Source organism: Euprymna scolopes, chromosome 27 (genome assembly GCF_053919585.1).
Source record: "Euprymna scolopes isolate OS-2025 chromosome 27, ASM5391958v1, whole genome shotgun sequence".
Lineage (NCBI taxonomy): Eukaryota > Metazoa > Mollusca > Cephalopoda > Sepiida > Sepiolidae > Euprymna > Euprymna scolopes.
The window spans coordinates 88438449-88453305 of record NC_136508.1 but is presented as its reverse complement, the minus strand read 5'-3'; the positions used below and the strand labels follow the sequence as shown (position 1 = coordinate 88453305).

The 14857-nt window shown below is 27.7% G+C and overlaps 1 protein-coding gene across 1 annotated transcript in view; it reads right to left on the bottom strand.

The window, feature by feature from the left end:
• LOC145248732 (tetraspanin-1-like) overlaps positions 1-14857 on the bottom strand; it is an 86862-nt gene that overhangs the window by 5422 nt on the left and 66583 nt on the right. The window contains exons 6-7 of the mRNA XM_080110380.1: positions 12716-12925; positions 3336-3419 (exon numbers count right to left, since the gene is read on the bottom strand). Of these exons, the coding sequence (XP_079966506.1) occupies positions 3336-3419; positions 12716-12925 (294 nt within the window). The remainder of the gene's footprint in view (positions 1-3335; positions 3420-12715; positions 12926-14857) is intronic.

Sequence of the window (14857 nt, the reverse complement as noted above, 5' to 3'; positions counted from 1 at the left end):
GCCACAATTATGGATTCTTTTAATTTTATTATCGATCGTTTTATTTTAGTCTTCCTTACAAGATTATTACACTCATGTTATGACATTCTTTCTTCTACTTCCTCTAAATTCGAAGAATTCTGTCTCTTTCTTTTTCTTTAAATAGGTCCATGATTTGTTGATGGAACTTGTGTGAGATATGTCAATATCTTAATATTGATATCATCTAAGAATTTCGTATTAATTCATGTCATATTGGATTGCCCAGTCGCGCCCAAAAGAGAGTTTTCTGCACTTTGTTTTATAGTAAATTAAGAATACATAAAAACTGATATGCGCCCATGGAATTCTCTGGTCCGGTGGTTTCGAACCATTTTTTTAGTCCGCACACCTCAAGGAATTTCACTCAAACCTCGAGCCCCTAAAATTTCTGACCTCGCGGTTGAATCAAATATATTCGACCATGTATTAAATGGTCACCTTATAACAATACTTTATAACAATAATTTATAACAATATTTTATAACAATATTTTATATCAATACTTTATAACAATACTTTATAACAATATTTTATAACAATACTTTATAACAACACTTTATATCAATAATTTATATCAATACTTTATAATAATTGTTTATAATAATACTTTATACCAATACTTTATAATACTTTATAACAATATTTGATAACAAGACTTTATATCAATCCTTTATAACAATATTTTATAACAATATTTTATATCAATACTTTATATCAATATTTTATAACAATACTTTATACCAATACTTTTTAACAATACTTTATATCAGTATTTTATAACAATATTTTATAACAATACTTTATACCAATACTTTTTAACAATACTTTATATCAATACTTTTTAACAATACTTTATATCAATACTTTTTAACAATACTTTATACCAATACTTTTTAACAATACTTTATACCAATACTTTTTAACAATACTTTATATCAATATTTTATAACAATATTTTATAACAATACTTTATACCAATACTTTTTAACAATACTTTATACCAATACTTTTTAACAATACTTTATATCAGTATTTTATAACAATATTTTATAACAATACTTTATATCAATACTTTATAACAATACTTTATATCAATATTTTATAACAATACTTTATATCAATATTTTATAACAATACTTTATATCAATACTTTATAACAATACTTTTAACAATACTTTATATCAATACTTCATGACAATACTTTATAACAATACTTAATAACAATACTTTATAACAATACTTTATATCAATACTTAACCATAAATTGAAAGCAAGAAATTGGTTAATTACAAAAAGAAAAGAACACAAAAGAGTAGTATATAGCGAATACCCTATTTTTTCTTCTTCTACACTTTTCACACACCCCTTAGCATATTGTTTCGCACCTCCTGGGAGTGCGAGCATACCAGGTTGGGAACCTCTGCTTTAGTCTTACTAGTTGTCCTGGTTCAGACACAGCAGAACTCAGTCAAAACATAATGCTCCCGCCGCCTTATTTTATTGTAAGTTTATGAACTTCATTCGATTTCATATCGGCAGTTTATGTGACCAAATGATGCTAGCTTTGTTACATTTCATCAAAAAAAAAACTGTTCAAATATTCGCTCTTATGTACTAATTTTATTTTAAATTAAAAATCCTTGATGAAACCAAATAATTCATGTCATTCGAAATATGTTTTATAATGTTCCTTTCTATTTCTCAGAAATTTACTGTTTTCTTCCAGACGACAAATAGAATTTCATTCTGCTTCTTGATTTGATAATGCCCAGAATTATCGATCTAGGAAGATGTAAATAATTAAATACTTAATACATACTCAGCATCCTTTTTCCCTATAAACATCAACTAGTTTACATTAGAATGTTCTTTTTAGATTAGTAATATTCGCAATGCAGAAGGAATGAATTATTGCGGAACGTGGCATTCACTCACTGTATTCATAAGAACCATATTAGTATCCAGTATAATAATAGTGTTTCATTTACGAACGCTGTCTGTATTAAATCTTGAATGAACAAGAAAAGAGAATATTATAATTGATGAAAGTAATATTGTTTAATAATTTCCATAATAAGTGGAGGAGGGATAATTTTAGGTTGAACCATTTTTTAAGAAAAATATAATTTCTCTGTGATAAAACTATCAGAAAAGACATATGTTCGCATGTGTTTCTCATATATATGTATTAGGATCAACCTAAGAAAAAATTAGAGTTACTTCAGTTCAACTGGCAAGAGAGTTATCGCCCTTGGTTGTAGGAGGATGCCTTCAGTCATGACACCTTGAGAACGAAAGACACACAGCTGCTAAGGTGAGATTTATCATCATTGCATACCCAGAGGTTCAATTATTATAATATCACTCGTAAGTCGTTGAATAAAGTTGTTCGATGTTCGTCCTCCTATCATTTTACGTGGTTATTTCACATATAACGCACATTTTAAAACCTGTAAAAATATGCAACTTTGTTAAAAATAAGTTTTACTAAAACAATAATTTAATATTGAATCATATCGAATTGAAATATTTTTTATTTATTATTAAATATTTATTAAAACAAAAATAAAATATACGGACATTGAAATCGATTTTTAAGGATTAAAAAATCGATTTCCAAAATAAATAAAATACTTTAAAACATGACTATATTTTAAATTATTTTTCTCTAAGCCACCAGTTGACAATATGTATTAACTCAAGCATTGCTATCGACCAAAATGTAAAAAAAAAATCACAAAATACTTTTAAGAATAGAAACGAGGAATAAATCATTTGTTTCAAATTTAGTAACTACTTCTAAACAATCGCATTAATATACTTCATATATAACATAATTAATAAAATATATAATTATTTAAATAATACTGGCGTCAGCTGTATATATATATATATATATATATATATATATATATATATATATATATATATATATATATATATATTCTATTGAAGGGAAGCATTCTTACCTGTTTGGCAGGAGAGGCAAATAGGAAAACTCCAAACAGTCGATTCAATAAAAAAAATAATGTGTGTTTGATCTAAACAATGAGTAAAAAAATCTTCTTGTGTGAAATCAGTTTTATTCAGTTTATGCGACGTTTCGATGGAATCGATGTCTTCTTCAGCCAAGATACAAAAGATTTTTCAAACATGAATAAATATTTGAAAATGTTAAGAATTTAAAGTGTAAACATGTGAACAAAATAGTTGAATTCAACAGTAAATCACCTTAAAATGTTACTGCCTCATCATGCCAACCAACACATGTGAATATATTGGCTTTAGAAATGCATAGACTTTTCTTTACGTACCTGAATAATTGTAGCTACCATCATAACACAGGCCAACGATAGTTCCGCTCGGCTGATGTAATTCCAAAGTTCATTGTAACAACCCTGTAAGAAAAAAATTAAAAGAAAAGTAATTAAAAATTAATTTCAAAATTGCTTTCTGTAATTTGCAAAGGCGCATTAGGTTGGTTATAAGGCTCCTCGTGATCAGCTTGTAATGGCAGATGTTGAGTTAAAGTTTCTGTGAAATAACTGGCCAACTTAGCCGGTGAGATTGGTTTACAAAATTAAATTATTGATGCTGTGAATGTTCTGTGTATCTATGTTAATCCGTTAATCCCAAGTAGGTCATTTTCTAATTGTTATAAAATATGTGATAAAATACTGATTGAACGTAGATGCTAGACAGAACTACTAGAAAGGCAATATCTAAGAGAAAAATTCTAATGTATTTAACAGAAAATTAACAATTTTACCTTTTCTATTTTCATTTTTATTAGAGATTTTAATTAGAGAGAATTTTTGAAATAATATGGGATTATTGAGATATGTGAGCATATCTATGTATTAGTTTATTCCATATGTTGTATGTCCATTTGTAAGTGCATAATATATTTATATGATATTATGCAATAATAAATCGATTATCCATTATATGTTAGACTATTTAAATATGCAGTAGGTGCTTTTCACAATGTTATCGCCTTCCTAATATTTATTATCGAACACATTAGACGATGATATTTGATACCATCTTATTATGTGTTACTGACACTGGCGATTAGTTGCCCAATAAACCTAATTTCTTACATATATAGAAATCGCTGATATGCTTAAACGTTATATATATATGTGTGTGTGTGTGTGTGTGTGCGTGTGCGTGTGCGTGTGTGTGTGTGTGTGTGTGTGTGTGTGTGTGTTATTCGCATATCCCTCAATATTCACATGAATAAACCAGAAAAGCAGCAGCAGCTGCGACGGCAACAACAATGGCGACGATAAGAAAAATCCGTTCATCGATGCAATACAAATGAACTCCATAAATACACACATCAATTTCAAAGCCCATTCTCTCACATACACACATCAATAGAATAGCTCGCACATCACTTCAACCAAGAAAACCGCTAGATAAGGCTGCACAACAAAAGAGAAAACCAAAATTAAAACACAAGCATCACAGCAAACGCAACTTAGATACCAAGTAAATATTACACAAAACATTGCAACAATTCAACACCAACTAGGTTACATTCACAACTTTTTCAGCTTTAAATCGATATAACACATGCATACATACACCAAACAGACGATTCCCTACAGCGCATTAAGACACATTAAACAAACACAAAAAAATAAATAAACAAACACAAAAAAAATAGCAAAATATAAGCTAATTATCAATTTGCCCTTTGTCTTCACCTACGTCCGCAACACCATTATAAAAACAGTAGCCGTTGCGACAAAAAGTCGGTCGCCCAAAGTCACAGCAGATCTACAGCATGGGATAATCATCGGCTCCGTCGGATTCCCCCCCCCCCCCCCCGACGTTAAATCCACTTTCACGCACATCATCCATCAATTTCTCCACGTGGAAACACCAACAGCAAGAACATTTTCACTTTCCATCACAATTTCATATTAACGCTCGACTTTTCTCTCCTACGAAGCACAAACATTAACCTTACGATGAAACTCTTCTTTCCCGAACTTTCATCACATGCTTACGAACTTTGAACATTTTGTTTATTTTACTTTCTCATTAAGTTTAATTTTATAAATAAACGACTGAGAAATCAATCATTTAAAATTTAAATACATATTGTTTGTCTGGTTCCTTCTCGCCACCATACGCTTATTCGTAATATAACATATATATATATATATATATATATATATATATATATATATATATATATATATATATATATATATATATATATATATATATATATATATTGTGGAAGCGATTATTTCCGTCCAGAAAGACACCATAGGAAAAGTAACACTGGGGCCATATATTAATCCAAAATCGCCACGTTATCTGCGTATATCTTTTTGCGCGTTTTCCAGCTATTACCTACCGACTTCATTCAATATGCTAAATTCCTAACAAGTCAGATTAAAAATACTCTTTGAAATAAATCATAGCTAGAGATGGTAGCATAATACTTCCCTGCTCTTTGTTATGCCTCTTCCTTCCGTAGTTAACACCGCCAGCAAATATTTTATAGGGTCCAACTTGTCAACGTCACCGAAAGTATTATATTTTCTCGTTCTGTTTAATCTATAGCTGGCTAATACTCTATCGACATGCAGTCATTCATTGGCCGCTCCCGAATTTTTGTCTTTATGCAATTTGATTGGCTGATCGGAGTCTCGAATGTCGAATTGCAATATGGCTTCAATGACTACTCGTTTCCAACAAACAGATCTTTTTCGCTAATCACACTTAGCAATTACATTTTCTTTTAACGAGACGCTGTCGCTACACAAATATTCATTTTCAATGATTACAGAAACATAAACATTGCCACACTTGCCTTCTTTTTTTCACGGCATACATAAACATTTTCACGACATACATAAACATTTTCAATTTTAACAAACCGCGAGCCAGTTCATTCATTTTTTTCTTTCTTTTGTTTTTCCAAAAAGGCGTTTATCTTTATTCGCTTCATCTCATATCGCGATAATAAATAAAAATTGTTGTTTTATTTTTTTACATTGCGAATAAGACCATATAAACACGTAAGTTGCTTTTAAAACATTTTATAATGTATGTCTTCTGTAATGTTGCAAAAGAAGATGGTCTTCTTTATTTGTCGCAAGAAAACAAAACAAAAACAAATGCGACTTCTTTTTTTAAAGAACTTTTTGGTCATATAGCAATGAAAGATGAATGCTTTAGAAGAACTGCTTGATTTAACTTAAATAATATAGAGGTGTTTTTCGCAATGTCTTCACCTTCCTAATTTGCAGCAAATCATAATATACTTGATTAGTATTTTCTACATTTACATACATGGGTGGAGAATCACTAGGGGTATCAGAATTGGGGGGGGGGATTTTTGACACCCTTAACAGAAAACTGCGAATAAAATATAAAAAACTCGTAAGAGATTTTAAAGTGTGTTGTTTATTTTCTGTATAGAATATATTTCCAAAATAAACTATTAAAGTTGTTTAAAAAATGATAGAAATATTATTTAAAAAAAACAAACAAACAATGTTTACAAAGTGCCGGTGCGGTGCGCGTTCAACCAGCCATTTTTTTACGTATGAAATCAATTGAATTTTACGAGTGAAATTCTTTTCAATTTTTAAACTTAAAAAATCTATCAAAATTTTTCTATTGGTTCAATGTTTACGATATTTTCAGGATCAATGTGAAATTTTATGCTCTTTCAAATAAACTGAATATAATATTTTAGACAAACGATTTTTTTAAAATTTACCCCACATTTTGAAATGTCTATTAAAATTTAAATAATTAATTTACGTACCAAAGTTTCATATATCACAAATTGAAGATAAAAGATCAATAAATAAAATATTCTAATTTAAAACAAAAAAAAAGAAGTGTTTGTTGGAAATTTACATGTAAAGTCCAAAGTGTAAAACCTTTTTTTTTTCAAACAACGTTGATTTTTTTTAATGTTATGCTTATATCGTCAAGTAAATACCTGACGCTGACGGCAATTTTTCTATTTCATTGAATGTTTTCTTTTTTTAGATATTAAAAAAAATCACTCGATAAAGTAGAAATAAGATATAATAATCCAAATCTCGTGTATTTCATTAAGAGAATTAAAAAAAATCAGTCGACTAGATTTTTTGTTTAACGGAAAAAACTTATAAGTGAATGTGTGCTTTTTTTAACTACAGAGACCCAAAAATACTAATTTTGGTTAATAGCACACAATAAAAAGACATATTAATTCTGGCTTCTGGCGTTAATAAGTCACCGTAAGATAATCGCGAAAAAAAAAATCAAAGATTTCTCTCCCTTTATTTGAACAGTCAATAAATCTGAGTTCGCGTTTTTTTTTGTTTTTTTTTTATCTTTGTTTAAAAAAGTATTTTATTTAAAAAGGACATGGAATATAAGTATAAATATGGATAAATTCTTAACAATGAACAATGGAAGTACACATTAAATAGAATTAGTTAGTGAAGTACACATTAAATAAAATTAGTTAGTGATTTTTTGGAATTTATATATATTTTTATATAAGTAAAATTTCGTTGATTTTCTTTAAATCTTTTTAAAAGAAAACCGATTAAAAAAAAAAACAAATATTGCATAATTTACTTTTAAATTTGTTATTTTTTTTTAAATTTGGTCTTTGCCACTTTAATTGAAAAAAAAATAGGGTTCGAATTATATTTTTCAAGTAGTTATAAGCTTCGAAAGATAGTAAGTTGATTTATTCAAGATCATATACGGCATTTTTAATGGCCGATTCTAGAGAATCACAGACAAAAAATACTTCCACTACTATAGATGACAGCATATGTATTTATCCTATATATTCATAGGAACGCTTATAACTATTGACACATTACCGTTAGTTTAACTTTACTAGACTTATATGTCTGCGCCTTTATATGACTATGCCATAGAGATGTTCTTTTAATGCTTCGATAATGTAAACATGATACCGAATAATTTCATCATTTTAACTTATAATTGAACAGTGAGCATTATCTAAGTCTATGAGGCATTCTCGTACAAAGAACAACCAAATACTTTAAACATTTTTATATACATTTCCGGGAAACATTTATATTTGCCTTGGTCTAGGAGGAATTCTCAAACAAATAAAACTTACAGATAATGAAAACAAAACACTTTAAACAGTATTTAGACTTTAAACTTTCTTTAAAACCAAGTATTTTCAGAATTTTAAAATACTTAATACAAACAAATTTATTTTTTCCTCGGTCTAGTTAATTTCAACATTTTTATATACTTATTTTGGAAAAAGGAAATATTACAGATATTACAGATATGTATGTATGTATGTATATATGTTTTTCGTCGATTCATACGTTGATTTATTTGGAAAATTATGTGTGAATTTGTCAGCATCATCATCATCATTATCATGTACTGCATATGTGTGAGTCTAAAACAAACTTTTTATTTTAACAAAATCCAAGCGCCTGTAATTTCATATCAATTGGACTGTTGTTTTTCGTCGATTCATATGTTGAGTTATTTGGAAAATTATGTGTGAATTTGTCAACATCATCATCATCATTATCATGTACTGCATATGTGTGAGTCTAAAACAAACTTTTTATTTAAGTAGATCATACAGCATAATGAATACAATCACAATAAATAGCACGTGTTACGAGTACATTTAAGACATTAAAATGAAGCACACCAAAGCAGAATCATATACTTATATATGTACAGGATTATTTATTCACACAGAAAGGTTACGAACATTACAGAGTGTGTGTGTGTGTGTGTGTGTGTGTGTGTGTGTGTGTGTGTGTGTGTGTGTGTGTGTGTGTGTGTGTGTGTGTGTGAATTAGCATGCATGTAGATAAATGTTCGTTGCGTATATGTGTGCGTTAATGTATACGACAGTTCGTCGCAGTATACGTGGAAAGTCCATTGTGTGAGTCTGTTATGTTATACACAAGTATCCGATTATACCTTGGAGAAGGAAAACGATTCTGTCAAGGCGTGTTTAAAGGTGTGTCCCTTCCTTACATGGACAATAAGGAATGTGTTGATAGGTCGAAGGAAAGCGAGGGAAAAAGAAAGAGGAAAGAGAGAGAGAAACGGAACAAGAAATAAAGAACGCCACCTGCTGGGCAAACGAGAGTTATAGGGGCAGTTAACCGGAGCGTTATTTAAAGGTGTATGCATGTTAGATTTAAAAGGGCATGTGCCTATATATATATATATATATATATATATATATATATATATATATATATATATATATATATATAAAATTATCTAACAATCAACTGATATGGAAACCTATGATTATAAGTTTTACAAAATATTATTGGCAGTAATATTCTATAAGGACTATCCCACCTATATAAAATTGCTCGATAGAGCAAATAAATCAAATTTCAGTCATTCAATAAATTTATAAAAGTTATGACGTGAAATGTTTAAATTTAACATCAAAAGATTTGTATTATTCTATGTAAGACAAAGAATACATTTTAAATATTATAACTCCTTATCCTATAGAATTTCGATGTCTGCCATCTTTTCAGAGAAAATATTAGCTAATAGTTATAATGGTTTACACTTATTTGCTAAAATCAGTGAGACATGGAAAATCACAATTAAAAGTTGTTTAAGCATAAAAAAAAAATTTTTTTTGATAGCTTTAGAGCATTTCATTTAACTAATATATTAATGCATTCTTATTTTTATATTATATAGAAACTCACCATACACGCATTTACATACTATATTTTAAATTCCAGCAAATAATTTACACTTCTAGGGTTTTGTTCGAATACTATTTCAAGCTAGTTTTTAGCATCTCTTAATTAAGGAGTTTATAAATCTTCTCTCTTTTTATTACCCACAAATAGAGTAAGCATTCCCCATTGGAAGGTACTTTCCCAATTCACATATATGAATATGAACACATAACACTCAATAATGTGTCATCTTTGTGTACGATAGAAACCCTGCTTTTATAGGGGTAGTTCCGTTACCCTATTCTCTTAGTTTTATTTAAGAATTATAGTAGTTACTTTGATTATTATTATTATTATTATTATTATTATTATTATTATTATTATTATACTTTAATTTTATATACATATAAAGGTTTTTTTCAGTTAAGTATTATTATCAATATTATGATATTTGTTCAGTAAAGTATTATCATTAGCATTATAATATTTATAACACGTATTCATATACGCCTAGATTTAGTTTTGCAAATTACTTCCACAGATTATTATAGTTCTAAATTTTCAGTTGAATATTGCCATATAAAGGATATTATCAATACACATAAAATTAGCAAGAATTGTACTGTATATATTAGATAAGATTATTTTGATTTGACTTGATTTAAATTTATTTAAGCGGGAATTTCTACTTGACAAGTGTGATTTTTTATTTGTTTTCTTTTTCTTTCCTGCATATGTCTAGACTTACTTTCGCGTTCTGACCTATTTTCGCTGCCTGTCACTTTATTTTCTTCGTCTTCTTAGTTCCTCTCCCCCTCTCTCTCTCTCTTTCTCCACTCTATTTCTTTCTTCATTATTATTCTCTATTTTATATCTCTCCCTATTCATTAATCTACATCCTTCCCTTCCCCTTTATTTTATTTAATTTTATCTAATCTTCTCTTATATATTCGTTATTTTATTACGCGTAAGCATTTTCTTTTCTTTTCTTTCTTTTACTTTATTTTATTATTATATTTTATTTATTTATTAATTAATTTATTTATTTATCCTTTTCATTTTTTTATTTTTATTTTTAATTTTAATTTTTAACTTTTTAATTTTTTAATTTTTCTTTTTTCTTTTTCATTTTTCAGACCAGTTCAGTTTTTCTTAATTTGCGTAGCCTATCTACTGTAAGCGATTTTATTTTATTTTATTAACAATTTGAAGTTATTTTGGAGTGGAATTTGAAGCTCATGTTCTATAATTATTAAAAAAATATTAAATATATTAAATTATATGTTTATTAATAAACAGATCCACCGGACCTATATAAAAAAAATTTCCCGCGCCCATTATATAAACAAAGAAAATTGATTCAGGAAAATGTCTACTTCGGACCATTACCTTGTGATGTGGATTACTCAAAATAGAGTTTGGATCATTTAACCACACTGCTATCAAAGACATTCACTTCGGATTTTACCATGCAATTTGGATATGAATTTTTATATCCTTTTCATTAGCTTCCCTTACTGTATGACATTTAAATACTTAAACAATATTTAATTGTGATTTTCCATGTCTCACTGACTTTAGCAAATAAGGTGTAAACCATTATAACTATTTGCTAATATTTTCTCTTCTGAAGAGATGGTAGACATCGAAATCCTATAGCATTAAAATGTATTCTTTGTCTTACATAGAATAATACAAATCTTTTGATGTTAAATTTAAACATTTCAATTAATAACTTTTTTAATTTATTGAATGACTAAAGTTATATATATATATACATATATATATATACACACACATATATATATATATATATATATATATATATATATATATATATATATATATATATATATATATATATATATATATATAATGTGCGTATATGTTTCTGCTGCATTTTTCTGTCATATAAATTGGCTGGAATATTTTATATTAAACTTTTCATCAATGCAATGTCACCTCTCATTATTGGATCATGTATTTTTGATGGTTTTTTTTTATTCAAGTTCTATAAAAACACAGGTTATATAGAAAGTATTTTTGATGTTTTTTTTTATTCAAGTTCTATAAAAACACAGGTTATATAGAAAGTATTTTTGATGTTCTTTTTGATTCAAGTTCTATAAAAACACAAGTTATATAGAAAGTATTTTAAAGCAGGTTCTGCATCCCACACTTTTCTTGATTCTACCATATTGTTTTCTGTTTTATCACTCGGCAAACGTATATATAAAATATAATGTTTGTCATAACGTCTGTCGATCCACAGTACTTAGCTGGTGTGCTCAAATGTCTTTTCTTAAATACGGTTGAAAGATTTCAATCATCACATCTGCACTCCATACACCTGATTCCGACGTGCAATAACTTTGCAGTCGACAATTTTCATTGCTCATTTGAAATAAACGGATACATCAAAAGATTAATGATTTCTAAGTTCTGTTTCTCTCAATTTGGTTGCGTCCGCATTGTACGCCAGCAGAAGGAATCTTCTATTTAGCAATCTTCAAAAAAATGTCTTCGTTACGTTTGGTTTCGTTATTTCCAGTTCACTTGCCTTCTTAAAAGGGCAGGGTTAGACACAACGTCGGTTTTTAATGTGGGAATTGGGGAAAAAATAAAAATTACTTTAGTCTAGAAACATTTCTTCTTCACTGATTGAAGACACAACAGATGAAGTATCAGAACAGATACTGTGATCATAGCCAAAAGATAATGGCCAATCTTTTCTTGTGTGATTATTTAGCGACGAAACACAAAATGTAATTAAACGATTCATTGCATACAATTAATTGAACACAAATTGATATTTCACCCATGCATAAAAATAAATTGTTTGCTTTTCCAAAGTTTATTTATGCATCACAACAGATTCTACGAAGATGTTCTGCTCCCATGATGTACACCGATCAGCATCAAAAATTAAAATCATTAAAATAAAACAATTAAAGAAAACAGATAAAAGCATCCGAGATAAAATCACTGACCGTTTTGTAATTCGAAGTGTATCTGTCTGGTGCTATCGCGCAGGTGAAATTCCTTGGTGGATTGATGTTCGGATAGTCACCCAAATTCTTGCAGCAAATCATTGGAATTGACAAATGAACTGATCTCATTGTGTGCGGGTCATGATAAATTCGGTCCCAATTGCGGCTTTTGTCAAAATCTTCTGCACCATCAACGCCACAACATTCCAACTGCAAAATAAATTGAAAATTTTAAGAATATGTTTAAATAATCTAATATATAAAAGACAAAAATTAGGCAATGGCTATTCTATCATATACACATATTGACACATACATAAATATTCTATCATATACACATATTGACACATACATAAATATTCTATCATATACACATATTGACACATACATAAATATTCTATCATAAACACATATTGACACATACACAAATATTCTATCATAAACACATATTGACACATACATAAACATTCTATCATAAACACATATTGACACATACATAAACATTCTATCATATATACATATTGACACATACATAAATATTCTATCATATACACATATTGACACATACATAAATATTCTATCATATACACATATTGACACATACATAAACATTCTATCATAAACACATATTGACACATACATAAATATTCTATCATAAACACATATTGACACATACATAAATATTCTATCATAAACACATATTGACACATACATAAATATTCTATCATATACACATATTGACACATACACAAATATTCTATCATAAACACATATTGACACATACATAAACATTCTATCATAAACACATATTGACACATACATAAACATTCTATCATATATACATATTGACACATACATAAATATTCTATCATATACACATATTGACACATACATAAATATTCTATCATATACACATATTGACACATACATAAACATTCTATCATAAACACATATTGACACATACATAAATATTCTATCATAAACACATATTGACACATACATAAATATTCTATCATAAACACATATTGACACATACATAAACATTCTATCATAAACACATATTGACACATACATAAATATTCTATCATAAACACATATTGACACATACATAAACATTCTATCATATACACATATTGACACATACATAAATATTCTATCATATACACATATTGACACATACATAAATATTCTATCATAAACACATATTGACACATACACAAATATTCTATCATAAACACATATTGACACATACACAAATATTCTATCATAAACACATATTGACACATACATAAATATTCTATCATAAACACATATTGACACATACATAAATATTATATCATATACACATATTGACACATACATAAATATTATATCATAAACACATATTGACACATACATACATAAACATTCTATCATAAACACATATTGACACATACATAAATATTCTATCATAAACACATATTGACACATACATTAATATTCTATCATATACACATATTGACACATACATAAATATTTTATCATAAACACATATTGACACATACATAAACATTCTATCATATACACATATTGACACATACATAAACATTCTATCATATACACATATTGACACATACATAAATATTCTATCATAAACACATATTGACACATACATTAATATTCTATCATATACACATATTGACACATACATTAATATTCTATCATATACACATATTGACACATACATAAATATTTTATCATAAACACATATTGACACATACATAAATATTTTATCATATACACATATTGACACATACATAAATATTCTATCATATACACATATTGACACATGCATAAATATTCTATCATAAACACATATTGACACATACATAAACATTCTATCATAAACACATATTGACACATACATAAACATTCTATCATATACACATATTGACACATTCATAAATATTCTATCATAAACACATATTGACACATGCATAAATATTCTATCATAAACACATATTGACACATACATAAACATTCTATCATATACACATATTGACACATGCATAAATATTCTATCATAAACACATATTGACACATGCATAAATATTCTATCATAAACACATATTGACACATACATAAATATTATATCATATACAC